This window comes from Oncorhynchus nerka, linkage group LG26 (assembly GCF_034236695.1).
Source record: "Oncorhynchus nerka isolate Pitt River linkage group LG26, Oner_Uvic_2.0, whole genome shotgun sequence".
Lineage (NCBI taxonomy): Eukaryota > Metazoa > Chordata > Actinopteri > Salmoniformes > Salmonidae > Oncorhynchus > Oncorhynchus nerka.
The window spans coordinates 6,234,562-6,254,601 of NC_088421.1; the positions used below are offsets into that span (position 1 = coordinate 6,234,562).

Below are 20,040 nucleotides of genomic sequence, written 5' to 3' on the forward strand. Positions count from 1 at the left end.
CTTCAAGGTTAGGAGCGTTTGTCACAAACTAAGTGATAAACTGTCACCAAATCACCCAAGAATGAGAGTTCTTTCGAACAGGACAGTACCTGTGTGTTTGTTTCTCCGTCCTGGTCCACCCAGGCCGTAGGCGAGGTCAAGGATAGCAGGGTTCGGTACACGAATCGGGTTCTCGGTAGGTCCAGGTCCAAACGCCAACAGGTAAGTCCAAAACAATCCAGCTCATACACGGTAAATCCAGCCAATCTCTATAGTCTCTTTCTCTATTGTTCATAGATCCTTCCAGCACTCTCTCTTTCTTCCTGGTTTTTATTGACCCTTTATCTGTGGGTCGGCTCCAACTTCTGAGGGTTCCCCTTGCTTCTGGGACTTGTAGTTTTGGCGGTCGGCCATTTTGTGATCTGTAGTTCTGACAGGGGTGGCCATTTTAGTGATCGGGCAGGGCCCGTTTATTAGTTCTGCTCTCACATATCTGCCACTTATCACTCGACCCCCTTCTTTGCCACACAATGAACAATCTACAAAACAAGAAATGTGAAAAAACCGAAACAGCCCTATTTGGTGCAACAAACAGAGACAGGAACAATCACCCACAAAACCCAACACAAAACAGGCTACCTAAATATGGTTCCCAATCAGAGACAATGACTAACACCTGCCTCTGATTGAGAACCATATCAGGCCAAACATAGAAATAGACAAACCAGACACACAACATAGAATGCCCACCCAGCTCACATCCTGACCAACACTAAAACAAGGAAAACACACACGAACAATGGTCAGAACGTGACAGTAACCCCCCACCCCCCCACCCCAAGGTGCGGACTCCGAACGCACAACCTAAACCTATAGGGGAGGGTCTGGATGGGCATCTGTCCGCGGTGGCGGCTCTGACCCCACTCCATAATTGTCTTAGTCCACCTCCTTAGCGTCCCTTGAGTGGTGACCATCGCCGCTAACCTTGGCCTAGGAACCCTAACAACGGGCCCCACTGGACTGAGGGGCAGCTCGGGACTGAGGGGAAGCTCGGGACTGAGGGGAAGCTCGGGACTGAGGGGAAGCTCGGGACTGAGGGGAAGCTCAGGCAGGTTGATGGATCTAGCAGATCCTTGCTGGCTGGTGGTTCTGGCAGATCCTGGCTGGCTGGTGGTTCTGGCAGATCCTGGCTGGCTGGTGGTTCCGGCAGATCCTGGCTGAATGGCGGATCTGGAAGATCCTGGCTGACTGGTGGATCCTGGCAGACTGGTGGATCCTGGCTGACTGGCAGTTCTGGCAGATCCTGGCAGATCCTGGCTGAATGGCGGATCCTGGCTGAATGGCGAATCCTGGCTGAATGACGGCTCTGGCAGATCCTGGCTGAATGGCGGGTCCTGGCTGACTGGCGGATCCTGGCTGACTGACGGCTCTGGCGGATCCTGGCTGAATGGCGGGTCCTGGCTGACTGGCGGATCTGGAAGATCCTGGCTGACTGGCGGATCCTGGTAGACTGGCGGATCCTGGCTGACTGGCAGTTCTGGCAGATCCTGGCTGACTGGCGGCTCTGGCGGATCCTGGCTGACTGGCGGCACTGGCGGCTCCTGGCTGACTGGCGGCACCTGGCTGAGTGGCGGCACTGGCGGCTCCTGGCTGAGTGGCGGCACTGGCGGCTCCTGGCTGAGTGGCGGCACTGGCGGCTCCTTGCAGACTGGCGGCACTGGGCAGACTGGCGGCGCTGGGCAGACTGGCGGCGCTGGCGGCGCTGGGCAGACGGGTAGCTCAGGCGGAGCTGGACTGAGGAGCTCTGGCGCCTCTGGAATGAGGGGCTCTGGCACCTGTGGACTGAGGGGCTCTGGCGCCTGTGGACTGAGGGGCTCTGGCGCCTGTGGACTGAGGGGCTGAGGGGCTCTGGCGCCTCTGGACTGAGGGGCTCTGGCGCCTCTGGACTGAGGGGCTCTGGCGCCTCTGGACTGAGAGGCGGGAGCTCTGGCAGCGCCGGACAGAGAAGCTCTGGCGCCTCTGGACTGAGGGGCTCTGGCGCCTCTGGACTGAGGGGCTCTGGCGCCTCTGGACTGAGGGGCTCTGGCGCCTCTGGACTGAGGGGCGCTGGCGCCTCTGGACTGAGTGGCGCTGGCGCCTCTGGACTGAGGGGCTCTGGCGCCTCTGGACTGAGGGGCGGAAGCTCTGGTAGCGCCGGACAGGCGGGAGCACCTGTGTTGATGGGACGGAGAGACAGCCTGGTGCGGGGTGCCGGCACTGGTGGTACCGGGCTGGGGACACGCACCTCAGGGTGAAGGCCTTGCATACTACGCCAAATCAACTGCTCTCTTTCTTCACACTCCCCCAATTCTATTAACACCTCCTCGAGTGTCTCCTCATCTCCCATCCGTTCACACTCCTCCATTCTGTCCAATAACTCCTCGACCCTCTCAGACTCAGCCCTCAGCTTCGCCAATAGCTCCGATTAACATCCATGGCTCCTTAAGGTAAACAGGGGGAGTTGGCTCAGGTCTGGCTCCTGACTCTGCCACACTCTCCCTGTGCCCCCCCCAATACATTTTTGGGGCTGCCTCTCGGGCTTCCAGCCGCTCTGCCGTACTAGCTCCTCATAATGCCGCCTCTCTGCTTTCGCTGCCTCCAGCTCGGCTTTGGGGTGGCAATATTCCCCTGGCTCTGCCCAGGGTCGTTTCCCGTCAAGGATCTCGTCCCAAGTCCATTTCTCCAAATAGTGCAGCCTCTCCCACTGCTGCTGCTACTGCTGCAGCTGCACCTGTTGCTTCTCCTGCTGCTGCTTTTGCTGCTGTTTCTCCTGCTGCACCTGTCGCTGCTGTTACTGCTGCCTCTGTTTACCACGCCGCTTGGTCCTTGGTTGGTGGGTGATTCTGTAACGTTCTTCTGGGGAAAGAGAGGCGGACCAAAACGCAGCGTGGTTACTTGTAAACATCTTTAATAAAGATGAACAATGAACAATCTACAAAACAAGAAATGTGAAAAAACCAAAACAGCCCTATCTGATGCAACAAACACAGAGACAAGAACAATCACCCACAAAACCCAACACAAAACAGGCTACCTAAATATGGTTCCCAATCAGAGACAATGACTAACACCTGCCTCTGATTGAGAACCATATCAGGCCAAACATAGAAATAGACAAACCAGACACACAACATAGAATGCCCACCCAGCTCACGTCCTGACCAACACTAAAACAAGGAAAACACACAGGAACGATGGTCAGAACGTGACAGCAATCCAGCAGCAGATGGCATGCTCTTGACAATTGTTATGGTAGCTGGTTTAGAGGAAACAGTACCACCAGTGCACTGAAGAGTGGCACCTTTCTCAAGTAGTTGTGTCATATTTGAGTTCTTGATAGAATTTGAGACCAGTGTGAACGGTATACTCTGAGAGCTACAATAGGGTGACTAGCTGGAAGACAACTCTGACTCTGACCCCTCTTCAGTTGCATTCAGTCAGCCGCACTGACCCCGTCTGGTAGAATAGAGGGCATTGACCTCTGCTACTGTACAGAAGAACATCATGAGATGGGACTTGGTCTTGGGAGATGGGTGATCTATTAGAGTGCCCATTGAATACATACAGTACTGTGAAATTATTGTTTACTGAATTGGAAAAGCAAATTCAATACTATGTATCTCTATGGGTTTTTCAAGGTATCAGAGAGATCACAGGGATCTGTTTGTACTGTATTGGCTCTGAGCCTGTACAGGTTGCAAGGCATGTTATCTCATTGGACTGGTCCTTTGACATATCATCTACCCATGCAGGGGCTCCCTGAACCAAGGGCATAGGATCACTAGGGGCCTACAGTCTCTCTGGAATGATTGCTTGAGTCCCAAATGGCACCCTATGTAGTGCACTAGTTTTGACCAGGGCCGATAGGGTTCTGGTCAAAAGTAGTGCACTGTGTAGGGAATAGGTTGCAGCCTCTCTAATTATAACTATTTATAATGGATGGACTGTCACAAGCCATGTCCAGAGCCTGTTCCCTGTAAGGGGAGGATGTTATGAGTTATGAGTACGTCCCTGGGGAATTCCTCTATTATAGAATCATTCTGAAGATGGATTGTAGGACTTGTGTTATCAATGTAGTACCACACGTTCTGTGTGTGCTGTCTGTGTGACCTACCCTCCAACTAGCAAGACCGCATGTCCTCAAAGTGCTCACAGTGTGTGGACATGCGGTCCATTGGTTAGAGGGTTAGTGGGTGTGTGTGCATGTGTGTATGCATGCTAAGTGCTTGGATGTGTGTCTGTGTGTGTCTTTCTCTGAACATAACACAACCGTTTATGTTGAAATCATGTTCTTGGGCCAACTTGTTTTATGTCAGTGGATGGCAGCCACAGTGGCAGATAGGGGGAACAGACTGAAGGCCGAAGAGACAGGCCTTTAGGAGCTGTGAAAATGCATTGTAAATATCAACCATCATATCAACATTACACGGCCTACTAGCAAGGCCAAGTCTCACATACTGAACATGAACATGGACTCCTACCAAAATGGGATATAAATCCACCAAAGATACAGGATGAATCATGGAAACAGTTAGCAGTGTTTTGAGGATGAAATGGGTTGTGTGTTTGAGCCACTACAGTGTGCTGTGTGACCTCTATATTCCGGCTCAGGACTTGAGGATGATCTAACATTAAATGAAAGGACGGCCTGTCCATTCATGTGAGACTGCCTCTGACTTCATCAGCCCAAACTGCCTGTACTTTATGAATGTTTTAATATATATTTATGTTTTATTGACATAGATAGCGTCCTCTATCCAACTGTCCTTTGATCTAAGTTCAATGAGTGGAAAAGAGACGGTTGTCGGACATGGAATTATGTTTGGAAGGAACTATTTGACAGTCATGAGTGCTAGGTTTCCTTCATGATGAGATGCGATGCGGCCCTGGCTCAAACAAAACATGCTCCATGGGTGCCATGTACCCTGCACTTTTTGAATAATGCAACTGTACATCAAAGCATACGCCGGAGAGAAAAAGGAAATATTTCCATGTAAACACAGCAAAAAAAGAAACGTCAACTGTGTTTATTTTAACTTATTGTGTTAATGTTAACTTATTAACATGTGTAAATATTTGTATGAACATAACAAGATTCAACAACTGAGACAGAAACTGAACAAGTTCCACAGACATGTGACTAACAGAAATTGAATAATGTGTCCCTGAACAAAGGGGGGGTCAAAGTCAAAAGTAACAGTCAGTATCTGGTGTGGCCACCAGCTGCATTAAGTACTGCAGTGCATCTCCTCCTTGTGGACTGCACCAGATTTACCAGTTCTTGCTGTGAGATGTTACCCTACTCTTCCACCAAGGCACTTGCAAGTTCCTGGACATTTCTGGGGGAATGGCCCTAGCCCTCACCCTCTGATCCAACAGGTCCCAGACGTACTCAATGGGATTGAGATCCAGGCTCTTAGCTGGCCATGGCAGAACACTGACATTCCTGTCTTGCAGGAAATCACGCACAGAATGAGCAGCATGGCTGGTGGCATTGTCATGCTGGAGGGTCATGTCAGGATGAACCTGCAGGAAGGTTACCACATGAGGGAGGAGGATGTCTTCCTTGTAACGCACAGCATTGATATTGCCTGCATGACAACAAGCTCAGTCCGATGATGCTGTGACACACCGCCCAAGACCATGATGGACCCTCCACCTCCAAATCTATCCCGCTCCAGAGTATAGGCCTTGGTTTAATGCTCATTCCTTCAACGATAAACGCAAATCCGACTATCACCCCTGATGAGACAAAACCACAACTCATCAGTGAAGAGCACTTTTGCCAGTCCTGTCTGGTCCAGCGATGGTGGGTTTGTGCCCGTAGGTGACGTTGTTGCCGGGGATGTCTGGTGATGCTGCCAGGGATGTCTACAAGCTCTCAGTCCAGCCTCTCTCAGTCTATTGCGGAAAGTCTGAGCACTGATGGAGGGATTGTGCGTTCCTGGTGTAACCCGGGCAGTTGTTGTTGCCATCCTGTGCCTGTCCCGCAGGTGTGATGTTCAGATGTACCGGTCCTGTGCAGGTGTTGTTACACGTGGTCTCCCACTGCGAGGACGATCAGCTGTCCGTCCTGTCTTCCTGTAGCGCTGTTTTAGGCGTCTCACAGTACGGACATTGCAATTTATTGCCCTGGCCACATCTGCTGTCCTCATGCCTCCTTGCAGCGTGCCTAAGGCACGTTCATGCAGATGAGCAGGTACCCTGGGCATCTTTGTTTTGGTGTTTTGCAGAGTCAGTAGAAAGGCCTCTTTAGGGTCCTAAGTTTTCATAACTGTGACCTTAATTGCCTACCATCTGTAAGCTGTTAGTGTCTTAACGACTGTTCCACAGGTGCATGTTCATTATTTGTTTATGGTTCATTGAACAAGCATGGGAAACAGTGTTTAAACCCCTTACAATTAAGATCTGTGAAGTTATTTGGATTTTTACGAATTATCTTTGAAAGACAAGGTCCTGAAAAAGGGACGTTTCTTTTTTTTCCTGAGTTTATATATTATAAGGGGAGAGTGGTGGGTGAGGGATAGGGGGAATGGGGCGTAGGGAATGGTTAGTTACAGTGGCAAGCATCATGTTTACAGATATTAATCAAAGACGATTCTTCTTTTGTCTCTTGTATTCCACCTTGTCAGATTGTTGAAATAATTTCTCTGGTGTTGCGTCTTGCATGCCTAATTGTCTATGTTGACTGGTAGCACATTTTAAAAGTAATGGAGGGCAGAATACAAAGATGATAATTACAAGACTTTTATGACATTTTGAGTCTCTTTTTTTCCTTTGTTGTCACCATTGTTCCAACACGTATCCATCTTCATGTCAAACCTGAATAGGACTATACATGGTTTTATTCATGTGTTTTATTCATGTGTTTCCTGTATATTTTAGTGGTGTATTAATATATGATTTTCCTCTTGTGTTTCAGCACGTACATTGGCACTGTGGAATCTGACCCTCACGCCCAGCAATGTCACTGCCGGTGAGTACAGTAGAAATGTTCATGTGGTCCCAAAGTGTAAGTGTGTTTTGCATGGTATCAGTTTATGTGTCACTTTTTGATGCTTTTCCAAATACACTGCTCAAAAAAATAAAGGGAACACTTAAACAACACAATGTAACTCCAAATCAATCACACTTCTGTGAAACCAAACTGTCCACTTAGGAAGCAACACTGATTGACAATACATTTCACATGCTGTTGTGCAAATGGAACAGGTGGAAATTATAGGCAATTAACAAGACACCCCCAATAAAGGAGTGGCTCTGCAGGTGGTGACCAGAGACCACTTATCAGTTCCTATGCTTCCTGGCTGATGTTTTGGTCACTTTTGAATGCTGGCGGTGCTTTCATTCTAGTGGTAGCATGAGACGGAGTCTACAACCCACACAAGTGGCTCAGGTAGTGCAGCTCATCCAGGATGGGACATCAATGCGAGCTGTGGCAAGAAGGTTTGCTGTGTCTGTCAGCATAGTGTCCAGAGCATGGAGGCGCTACCAGGAGACAGGCCAGTACATCAGGAGACGTGGAGGAGGCCGTAGGAGTGCAACAGCCCAGCAGCAGGACCGCTACCTCCACCTTTGTGCAAGGAGGAGCAGGAGGAGCACTGTCAGAGCCCTGCAAAATGACCTCCAGCAGGCCACACGTGTGCATGTGTCTACTCAAACGGTCAGAAACAGACTCCATGAGGATGGTATGAGGGCCCGACGTCCACAGGTGGGGGTTGTGATTACAGCCCAACACCGTGCAGGATGTTTGGCATTTGCCAGAGAACACCAAGATTGGCAAATTCGCCACTGGCGCCCGGTGCTCTTCACAGATGAAAGCAGGTTCACACTGAGCACATGTGACAGACGTGACAGAGTCTGCCTGCAACATCCTCCAGCATGACCGGTTTGGCGGTGGGTCAGTCATGTTGTGGAGTGGCATTTGTTTGGGGGGCCTCCATGTGCTCGCCAGAGGTAGCCTGACTGCCATTAGGTACCGAGATGAGATCCTCAGACCCCTTGTGAGACCATATGCTGGTGCGGTTGGCCCTGGGTTCCTCCTAATGCAAGACAATGCTAGACCTCATGTGGCTGTAGTGTGTCAGCAGTTCCTGCAAGAGGAAGGCATTGATGCTATGGACTGGCCCGCCCGTTCCCCAGACCTGAATCCAATTGAGCACATCTGGGACATCATGTCTCGCTCCATCCACCAACGCCACGTTGCACCACAGACTATCCAGGAGTTGGCAGATGCTTTAGTCCAGGTCTGGAAGGAGATCCCTCAGGAGATCAGGCACGTGGAGGCCACACACACTACTGAGCCTCATTTTGACTTGTTTTAAGGACATTACATCAAAGTTGGATCAGCCTGTAGTGTGGTTTTCCTCCAAATCCAGACCTCCATGGGTTGATAAATTTGATTTCCATTGATAATTTTTGTGTGATTTTGTTGTCAGCACATTCAACTATGTAATGAAAAAAGTATTTAATAAGAATATTTCATTCATTCAGATCTAGTATGTGTTATTTTAATGTTCCCTTTATTTTATTGAACAGTGTATATGATTCACGGTATGTAAAACAAAAGAGCTGCTATTCATTTTGATACAGAGAAAACATGTGTCTAGGGCTAGTTTTGTTACTCAACTGACCAAGGGCTGCACTTATGCACAGCAACATCTTAGACATTAATCAACCTTCAGGTTCTGAAGGTATGTGTAAAAAAGTTTTGGTAATGCCAGGCCATGCAATGTATGTTAGCTTAGTTTGAATTTAAGGACGTTTTCATTTCCATTATCGATCAGAATCCATTTTGTGTCATTCCCTGACCATAGAGAGCTGTTTATTCTCTGTGTTGGTTGGGACGTGATAGAGACTCGGGTGGGTCATCTAGGTGGTTAGTGATTTATGTTGACCTGGTATGGTTCCCAATCAGAGACAGCTATTTATCGTTGTCTCTGATTGGGGATCATATTTAGGCAGCCATTTCACCATTGTGCTTTTTGGGACCTTGACTTTGGATAGTTGCCTGTTAGCACTATTATTTAGCTTCACGTTTGGTATTTTTGTTGTTTTTGTTCGGTGTTCATTTAACAAAGGAAAATGTACGCCTACCACGCTGCACATTGGTCCACTCCTTATAACAATCATGACATTTTGTTATAACAGTCTTTCAATTTTTGTCAAGAGAATAACAACAAATAAATGGATTAACACGTTCCAATTTGAATCAAACTCTGGACATTGGATTTGTATGAGTCAGAACTATACAAATCAAATAATTCAAATTTTATTGGTCACATTCACATATTTAGCAGATGTCATTGCGGGTGTAGCGAAATGCTTGTTTTCATACTTCCACCACTCTCCATTGTAGCTAAATTATTAAGATGGAAATTGCATTGGGACAATTATATTAGACAATTTAGCCACTACACTTTATTTTACGGTCCTATTTTTAAAAATATTCGGTTTACTGTTTAAAGTAAATGTCACATCCCGCTGTGCTCTTCGAAAAAATAAAGATACATTTGACCCCCCTCCATGAAATGACGGGGAGGATTTTCTCTAAGCCAATCACTAGGGCTTTTCTTTGGCAGCCCATGATGCATTGCTGCCTGTAGTTGTAAAAGTTGTGCAGGACAAATTAGAGTCCCCTTTGTTTGATTAATAAGTAACACATTTTTCTACCAAAGCCCAGAGTAATGTCATCAGCCGTATGAAGGCTGCCTGCTTGCCTCCTCCAATCTGACGTGCTCTAATTAGTTTTAAACTGCCTGCAGCTGCACAACTTTGCGTTTTATCTCCATTTTAGTTTATCAGAATCGTGTTTGGGGTTGTGCTGGGTTTTCAAATCCCTCCAGCGTCTCTACCTCATTCATTTACATAGTGAGGCTTGGATGTCTTCACTGAAGTTTTAAATCTTTGGGGAGAAAAAAACATTGGAAGGTCTTCTCCCCTTACGACTCATTGAATCACTAGTATATGTAGTCCAACAACGCTAAATGTACCCAGACAGACACCTCCTATTTTGCTTATGTGTTCTCTTCTCTTACTCCATTTAACCATCCATAACCCTTTACAGTAAACCACATAATTTCATGTTAAATCATGGTTTTGTAACACTTTAAATGTGATGATATGTGGATTTTCACGTGATCATATATCCTGTCACATGTGATCATATATCCTGTCACATGTGATCATATATCCTGTCACATGTGATCATATATCCTGTCACGTGATCATATATCCTGTCACATGTGATCATATATCCTGTCACATGTGAAACCATGTAGTTTTGGAACACGTCGCGTGATGATATTTTAAATGAAGTTTCACATTTGACACATTTTCACATTTGAAAATCGAATTTGTACTTTCATGTGAACAACTTTCACGTGAAAACTGAATTCTCACATGTGGAATATAATTTTCACATGTTAAAATCTAATTTGCAGTTCCACATGTAAGGAAAATTCACATGTGAAAATCTAACTCTCACATGTTCAATTGCATTTTCACAAGTGAAAAACGCATTTATTGTCACATTTTATTTCACGAGGTCATGTTTTCATGTTTAGTTTTGTGTTATCACAGGTTGCTTTTACATGTTGTCACGTTATGACAATAACTTCACAGAAGATCACGTGATCATATGTGAAACACATGTGATTATGTGAAATTAATGTGTTTTTTTCCGTAAGGTTACTGACATCTACCTAGCCCAGATATGGCTTGCCTCAATTACTATTTCAACATGGTGTTATAGCTAAACAGAGCCTATCCACCTGAGCAATCTGCCTACCTCTTCATCACAGTCTGCTGCTCTCTACGTTTCTCTCTTTCATTCCCTCTCTCTCATTCAGTTGGTGTCGCTCTCTCAACCTCGCTCTATCTACCATTCCCTCTTATTCACTCATTCTCTCCCTCTCTCCTCCCACTCTCCCAGCTCACCTGACTAACAGACACAGCCGCCTCGCTGGTAGTGCAGCAGCTGTCACTAAAGGTTACCTGCCCAGCTGTATCCCTAGTATGGTGGTTGCTGTTGTTGCTGTTTTGTTGTTGGTATGGTCATCATGGAAGGCCGCAGTGAGGTGTTAATCCCATTATCCCCAGGTTCAGGTTTGCCGCCATCTGTAAGCATGTTTTCCACTAGCGTGTTGTTGCTAGCACATTAACACAGATGTTGTTGCTAGCACATTAACACAGATGTTGTTGCTAGTACGTTAGTGAGCCACGGTGGATTACGGGTCCATAGCAGGCCACACAGATTGTGACTCATCTTTGTTTATCTTCCATGAATTGGAAAAATTATTTTATCATGCTTTCATCTTTATGCACATATATTGCTATCTTCTGTTGTGCTCAGGCATTGTAGTAATGAACAAACATGACAGGGGAAAACTGCAACCTAACCCTAACTGTAAATTGCTCTGATAAGAGTGTATTGCTAAAATGGTTATTGCTGAGATAATCTATATACAACGAAAGCTAACCTAGTCGCCTCCCACTATTTATCCAATGTTCCGGGTTAACACGTAATGTCTGTCATAATAGAATGTCAGTTTGTCATAGAGAAACTGCCTGCGTCACTGCCTTGTTGGCCACATACCCCATACACAAAATAGTGGCTAGTAAGATGGAGATCACAAAGGTTATTTTTAATGTGTGCAAGTAGCTAATCAACCACCATAATTTAAACAACTGCAAAGGTTTTTCTTGTACATTTTGGATTGAAATTGTAATGTTCTGGCATGTTTGCCTCATGATTTGTTGGGAGATTTGTCTGTCTGAAGGGGAAACACCCCGGAAACAATCATTTTCCACCTTATCGAACTACCAAAAGAGTCCGTCATGAATTGCAGACCCTAGCCACTGCTGTTGACAAGGGTCGGGTATACAAGACTATTAATCTAATTATCTTTGGGATTCTTGTAAAACCGCTTCTGTGTACTCAGTAGTGTGGATAATCAATAGGAGACCGGTCACGGCTTGTGACGTTTGTGGTAACTTCTGTGATGTGGTGTATCTAAAAGGTCACTAATGTTGCCTGCCGTGTCAAAACGATCAAGAGGTTTGACAGCTCCTTTTAATAGATCTTCTAAACACACACACACACACTCGCCCACTTCCTTCCCAATTACAAGGTAAAAATGCCATCCACCCAATGCAAAGCAGATTAACACAAGGCATTAACACAATCTGTTAGCATAGGTCTGCCACACAAAGATGTGAGGAAACGGAGAGCACCAAGGCTTTGGACAATTACACACTTTATAGAGTGAATGCAATGTCTACATACCCAACCACTTCAAGCCCTGATGCAAATCAACTAGAAAGGCTCTGTTTCAGACGTGAATGAAAACGTACACTTTTCTCTGTCTACACAGGTCCAGTTTCACCTCAATGCACTATAATCTCTTTAGCAGACATTTCAATTCCATTCAGCTGGGGTTACACATAGAGTTCTGTAGGAGATGGAACTGATTGCTTTTTCAAGTCATGTTTAACATCTTTTCAATATCTATTAGATTTGATTTATTAGGATCCTCATTAGCCGACGCCAATGGTGACAGCTTGTCTTACTGGGGTCCGACACATAACAAAAAAACACTTTACAGACACAAGACTTTACAATTTACATACAGTACCAGTCAAAGGTTTGGACACACCTACTCATTCCAGGGTTTCCTTTATTTGAACTATTTTCTACATTGTAGAATAATAGTGAAGACATCAAAACGATAAAATAACAGATATGGAATCATGTAGTAACCCAAAAAGTGTTAAACAAATCAAAATATGTTTTATATTTGAGATTCTTCAAAGTAGCCACCCTTTGCCTCGATGACAGCTTTGCACACTCTTTGCATTCTCTCAACCAGCTTCACCTGGAATGCTTTTTCAACAGTCTTGAAGGAGTTCCCACATATGCTGAGCACTTGTTGGCTGCTTTTCCTTCACTCTGCGGTCCAACTCATCCCAAACAATATCAATTGGGTTGAGGTCGGGTGATTGTGGAGAACAGGTCATCTGACGGAGCACTCTATCACTCTCTTTCTTGGTCAAATAGCCCTTACACAGCTTGGAGTGTTGGGTCATTATCCCAATGAAAAACAAAAGATAGTCCCACCAAGCACAAACCAGATGGGATGGCGTATCGCTGCAGAATGCTGTGGTAGCCATGCTGGTTAAGTGTTTCTTGAATTCTAAATAAATCAATGACAGTGTCAACAGCAAAGCACCCCCCCACACTATCACACATCCTCGTCCATGCTTCACGGTGGGAACCGCACATGTGGAGATAATCCTTTCACCTTTTTGTGTCCCACAAAGACACAATGGTTGGAACCAAAAATAAAAAAAATTGGGCTCTTCAGACCAAAGGACAGATTTCCACCGGTCTATTGTCCATTGCTTGTGACTCTTGCCATGAGCATGTCTCTTCTTCTTATTGGTTTCCTTTCGTAGTGGTTACTTTTCATCAATTTGACCATAAAGGCCTGATTCACGCAGTCTCAGCTGTACGGTTGATGTTGAGATGTGTCTGTTACTTGAACTCTGTGAAGCATTTATTTGGGCTGCACTTTCTGAGGCTGGTAACTTATCCTCTGTAGCGGTGCTCATGAGAACCAGTTTCATCACAAGAATTGATGTTTTTTGTGACTGCAATGAAGAAATATTCAAAGTTCTTGAAGTTTTCTGCATTGACTAACCTTCATGTCTTACTTATAGTAATGATGGACTCTCATTTCTCTTTGCTTATTTGAGCTCTTCTTGCCATAATATGGACTTGGTATTTTTCAAATACGGCTATCTTACGTATACCACCCTTACCTTGTCACAACACAATTGATTTGCCCAAATGCATTAAGAAGGAAAGAAATTCCACAAAAGCACTTTTAACAAGGCATACCTGCTATTTTAAATATATTCCAGGTGACTTCCTAATGAAACTGGTTGAGAGAATGCCAAGAGTGTGCAAACCTGTCATCAGGGGTAAGGGTGGCTACATTGAATAATCTCAAATACAAAATATATTTTTATTTGTTTAACACTTTTTGGGGTATTACATGATTCCATGTATGTTATTTCATAGTTTTTATATCTTCACTATTATTCTACAGTGTAGAACATAGTAAAAATAAAGAAAAATCCTGGAATGAGTTGGTGTGTCCAAACTTTTGACTGGTACTGTACATTAAAATAAATTAACATGTAGTGTGTGTGTGTGAGCATCAATCAGTTGCAGTTGAAGTCTGGAGTCTACATACACCTTAGCCAAATACATTTAAACTCAGTTTTTCACAATTCCTGACATTTAATCGTGACAAAAAAAATCCCTGTCTTCGGTCAGTTAAGATCACCACTTTCTTTTAAGAATGTGAAATGTCAGAATAATAGTAGAGCGAATTATTTATTTCAGCTTTTATTTCTTTCATCACATTCCCAGTGGGTCAGAAGTTTACATACACTCAATTAGTATTTGGTAGCATTGCCTTTAAATTGTTGAATGTGCGTAAATCATTTCCGGTTGCCTTCCACAAGCTTACCACAATAAGTTGGGTGAATGTTGGCCCATTCCTCCTGACAGAGCTGGTGTAACTGAGTCAGGTTTGTAGGCCTCGTTGCTCGCACACGCTTTTTAAGTTCTGCCCACAAATTTCCTATAGGATTGAGGTCAGGTCTTTGTGATGGCCACTCCAATACCTTGACTTTGTTGTCCTTAAGCCATTTTGCCGCAACTTTGGAAGTATGCTTGGGGTCATTGTACATTTGGAAGACCCATTTGCGACCAAGAATTTAACTTCCTGAATGATGTCTTGAGATGTTACATCAATATATCCACATTATTTTCATTTCTCATGAAGCCATCTATTTTGTGAAGTGCACCAGTCCCTCCTGCAGCAAATCACCCCCACAACATGATGCTGCAAGCCTTCCCCTTTTCCCTCCAAACTTAATGATGGTCATTATGGCCAAACAGTTCTATTTTTGTTTCATCAGACCAGAAGATATTTCTCCAAAAAGTATGATCGTTGTACCCTCTATTCTTTTATATTTTTACCAATGACCTGCCACTGGCATTAAACAAAGAATGTGAGTCCATGTATGCTGATGATTCAACCATATACTGTATGCATCAGCAACCACAGCTAATGAAGTCACTGAAATCCTTAACAAAGAGCTGCAGTCTGTTTTGGAATGGGTGGCCAGTAATAAACTGGCCCTGAACCTCTCTAAAACTAAGAGCATTATATTTGGTACAAATCTAGACCTCAGCTGAATCTGGTAATGACAGGTGTGACACTTGGTGTTATCTTAGATTGTAAACTGTCATGGTCAAAACATATAGATTCAATGTTTGTAAAGATGGGAAGAGTGATGTCTTTTTTTTACACCCCATTTCATAAAGCATAAAGTCCTGCATGCTCTAGTTTTATCTTATGTTGATTATTCCCCAGTCATAGGGTTAAGTGCTGTAAAGAAAGACCTAGTTAAGCTGCAGCTGGCCCAGAATAGAGTGGTCCAGATCCAGAACAATGTACAGTATTACACAGAGCCTTGAGTTCATGGAACTCCCTTCCATCGTATATAGCACTAGTGAACAGCAAACCTGGTTTCCAGAAACAAATAAAGCAACACCTTACGACACAACGCCTCTCCCCCAAGTGACCTACTTGTTGTGTGTATGTACTGACATATATGTGTACAGATGAAGTCGGAAGTTTACATACACTTACGTTGGAGTCACTAAAACTCATTTTTCAACCACTCCACAAATGTCTTGTTAATAAACTATAGTTTTGGCTTAAGTCACGTAATTTCTCAATTTGCAGTAAGTCAGATGTGCAGCCAGACTTATTAGCCACTCCTTTTGCCCCATCACGGCTCCTGAGTGGCACAGAGGTCTAAGTCACTGCATTTCAGTGCTAGAGGTGTCACTACAGACCCTGGTTCAATTCCAGGCTGTATCACAACCGACCGTGATTAGGAGTCCCATAGGGCAGCGCATAATTGGCCCATCATCGTCCGGGATAGGGTTTGGCCGGTGTCGGCCGTCATTGTAGATAATAATTTGTTCTTAACTTCTCGGTGACAGGGGGCAATATTTTCACGTCTGGATGAAATGCATGCCCAAATTCAACTACCTGCTACTCGTCCCCAGAAGATAAGATATGCATATTATTAGTAGATTTGGATAGAAAACAGGCTGAAGTTTCTAAAACTGTTTGAATCATGTCTGTGAGTATAACATAACTTATTTAGCAAGCGAAACTCAGAGGACAAACCATTCAGAATTCTTTTTCACCTGAGTGCAAACAGATTGTTGCTCAGACACAGTACAGTATATCATTAAATGTAATAGGTTATTGTAATGTTTGTAATCATAACTGAACCCATCATTTTTCCACAGGCAATAACAAGCCCTATCTTGACTGCCATCGCATTGTATTACAATGCCACGTTTACAGAGATGGGAAAAATCAACAAGGAAATTGGCTTCCCACTTTATGAGGTGGCACTATAACCATGTATTTAAATGATACTTACATAGTCAGATACAGTGTAGCTGTATTGTGAGTGTACATCACAGCATGGCAACTGTAATCGTACTTTGCACTTTGCACATTTCAAGTATTTGTAAACGAACTTTAATTTCTAGATTTCCATTTATAGATTGAGGGGTGGTCTAAAAGCAGTGACTTCCTACTGTTTAACACCGCTTCATATAAGAGGGATGGAAATGTCAACTGTAATGGGTTAACATGGTACAACTTTCCAAAACGTACCATTTTCAAACATTAGAAAAGTTACGGGTTATTATAATTGAATACAGCTGGACACGCCCTGAGGCTGCAGCTCAGTTGATGACTGGTGCCATGGTTACGACGTCTGTGACCATGCGTGTGTGTGGTCGATCCTGCTGTCGCCAGGTCCAGTTACCTGTAAGCACTGCTAGGTAGGTCACAGTGGTCAGGTCCTGTTCCTTAATTTACCATCCCCTTTCTGTTAGACAGCTGTGACAATGCGCTCTTTAACCTCTGTCCATCCACAATCACAGACACAAGTCCACTGGTTGTAATGCTGGCTTTTTTTCTCTTGTCCTCTCTCTTTCCTTTTGTGATCCTCTTCTATGTGTATGTCTCTCTATCTCCCTCCATCCTTTCTCTGTCACTCAGGCCTGTTCTGTAACATGTCCATCGATCCCATCGGTACCTGCTGGCCCAAGAGCACTGCAGGGGAGTGGGTGTCACGGCCATGTCCAGAGATGTTCTATGGTGTCAAATACAACACCACCAGTGAGTAGAGCCCCATTGACAATGCTTATTTGTGCGTGTCTGTCCAATATCCACAGTTGTATATCGATTTTCAGGGTTTAGCTATTGTTTATTTATGCAGGCCTGTCTTAAGACGCATACAGTACACAAACACACACGCACACGTATGCATGCAAATGCAAACATCTGAGTAAATCTTTGTACATCTGTGCATGTTAGAGTGTGTCGTGACGTGACTATCATTCATGTGATGATATGCTATTTATCGAAAAATTACCTATGTTTAATTATTACGTGATTAAATTAATAATGCAACAACTCACTCATTAATAAATTGGGGCACCTTTGGAAAAGTTTGTTTAATGAGTCACCGTTTCCTGAATTAACACAAGAATATATCAGAATATCTCGATATCATAACAGTCAATAATAAATCATTTCCTCAAATCAGTCTCATTCTGAACATTTTTGACCTCGTAAATCTGCACAAACCCTAGCCTAAATGATGAATCAGCGATACACAAATTGGCTTAATTATTTATTTACTAACTAACTAAATAATCACACAGAATTATATAAACACACACACAAAATAGATTATCGATTACTAACATCATGCAATGAAAAGTCCCTAGTGGACTAACCCGATATGACCATTTGGTTACACAATGGGAAGGGAGGGGAAAGATAAGGAGAGTGGGAGAGACAAAGGGAATGGGCTGGTACATACATGTGGAAGCTATGCTCATGAGAATGAATACTGTGCACATCAACCACCGCTCATTCGAAAAGAATTGCAATGTATATATTTACGCTTGTATGTCTTTGTCGTCTCTCTGTTGAAATCACCCGGTCCGGCTATGCCTTTGGGGAGTAGTTCAACAGAAGTCTCTGGTTTGTCCACCAGAGGCCCCACTGTCCTTTGTAGATGTCGTTTTCTTTGTCTCTGAGTGTTTGCTAGAATGGATCCTCCAGATGTTGCACACAGTGGTCTTTGCTCGAGTTTACTAAAACAGCTGCAGACTGCATGTTCCGGTATAGTCTTTAGCTTCTTCACTTGTGAGTTTCGGAGTGTCTTACCACGTTCTGGTCTTGTAGTTTTTAAACATTTGTCAGCCATGTAGCCACTGCTCAACACTGTCTCATCTGTAGAGATTTAAATTCCAAACATTTCAACGTGTGGATGATCCTCACATTCTCTGCTCTAATATGTTAATTCTTCAGCGTGTCATTTCAAGCTCTCGCCTTTGAGGGTGGTTCCATCAAGTTGCCACAATGTCTGTGGTCATATGGGCATGGTTACTGACTTGGAAAAAGTTAATATGAAAAACAATTATCTAAATTAGAAGGCTAAAATCACATTGCTATCTTTTCACAAATAGCTTCATATTTAATCATATAAGATTACAACATTTAGATGTAAATCTGATATCTACATTGTGAAATCTCTTAAAGATACAGTTATCTTGTTATACGATCCGTAATGACATGACAAAATGCTAAATGATATGACATGATTATTGTTTGGCTCCCCACCGACCATTCCAAACATTATGTTCCAATGTCCAATCTTCTGATGTTGACATTTGGGGGCACAGTCTCTCTCTTTTGTAACAAATGGATTTTTAACTTCTCCATACAGCAATGCAATACAGAGAAAGTTTAAAACCGTCCCAACTCCGCCCTCTCCTATCCTGGGGGGGGGTCTGGCTTTTTCCAACCTACACTGGATGTTTAAATTATGTCTTCAATATAGACAATCATTTGTGTGTTACCTATTGTCATCAATAACTGTTGAATTGCATAGCACCACATTCAAATAATATTACTAAAAATATTTATATTCATGAAATCACAAGTGCAATATAACAAAACACAGCTTAGCATTTTCAGATTTTCAAAATATGCTTTACAGCGAAAGCAATCCAAGCGTTTGTGTAAGTTTATCGATCACTAGACGAAACATTATGAACACCTAGCATCAAAGTAGCTTGGTCACGAAAATCAGAAAATCAATCAAATGAATCACTTACCTTTCAAAATAGAAGCCACTTCCTGATTTGATTTTACTCAGTTTTCGCCTGCAATATCAGTTCTGTTATACTCACAGACAATATTTTGACAGTTTTGGAAACTTTTGTGTTTTCTATCCTAATCTGTCAATTATATGCATATATGCCGTTTACATTGGGAATGTTATTTTTCCAAACATAAAAATAGTGCCCCCTAGCTGAAAGAGGTTATAAGCACACTGAGTTTGTCTATTGTTGTGATCAGATCAAATTTTAAGTCAAATTGATGCAGAAATCCAGATAATTACGAAGGGTTCACATACTTTTTCTTGCCACTGTAGAGGCATGTGTAGAGGCATGTGTGTTAACCATCAGAAAAGTGTTTTGGCGATTCCCTTCCACGAGTTGCAATCTGAGTGACTACTATCTCTTCTGTCGCTGTCATCAACAGCAATTTGACTTGTTAGGTCTCTAACCTTTCGACTGATTGTGCCTGGACTGACTGTGCCGGGATTGGTACTGGTACTAAAGGGGACCAGTTATCCTACCGATTTATTCTGAAATGTTATCTAACATATGATTAGAGCATTTTACTAGTTGCATTGTTGTTGAAACTACACATGGCAAGGAATGATTATTGTTGACATTTGTTTTGGAGGTGGAAAGTCCACTGGACTTCTTTGACGACCAGTGTGGTACACCTCAGTGATATTGTAGATGTGTTCTAAGGTTATCCCCATCTA

General features: G+C 43.7%; 1 protein-coding gene across 1 annotated transcript in view; it reads left to right on the plus strand.

The window, feature by feature from the left end:
- LOC115110128 (corticotropin-releasing factor receptor 1-like) overlaps positions 1–20,040 on the plus strand; it is a 164,916-nt gene that overhangs the window by 46,134 nt on the left and 98,742 nt on the right. Inside the window, exons 3-4 of the mRNA XM_029635516.2 lie at positions 6,941–6,994; positions 17,187–17,306. Coding sequence (XP_029491376.1) covers positions 6,941–6,994; positions 17,187–17,306 — 174 coding nt within the window. The remainder of the gene's footprint in view (positions 1–6,940; positions 6,995–17,186; positions 17,307–20,040) is intronic.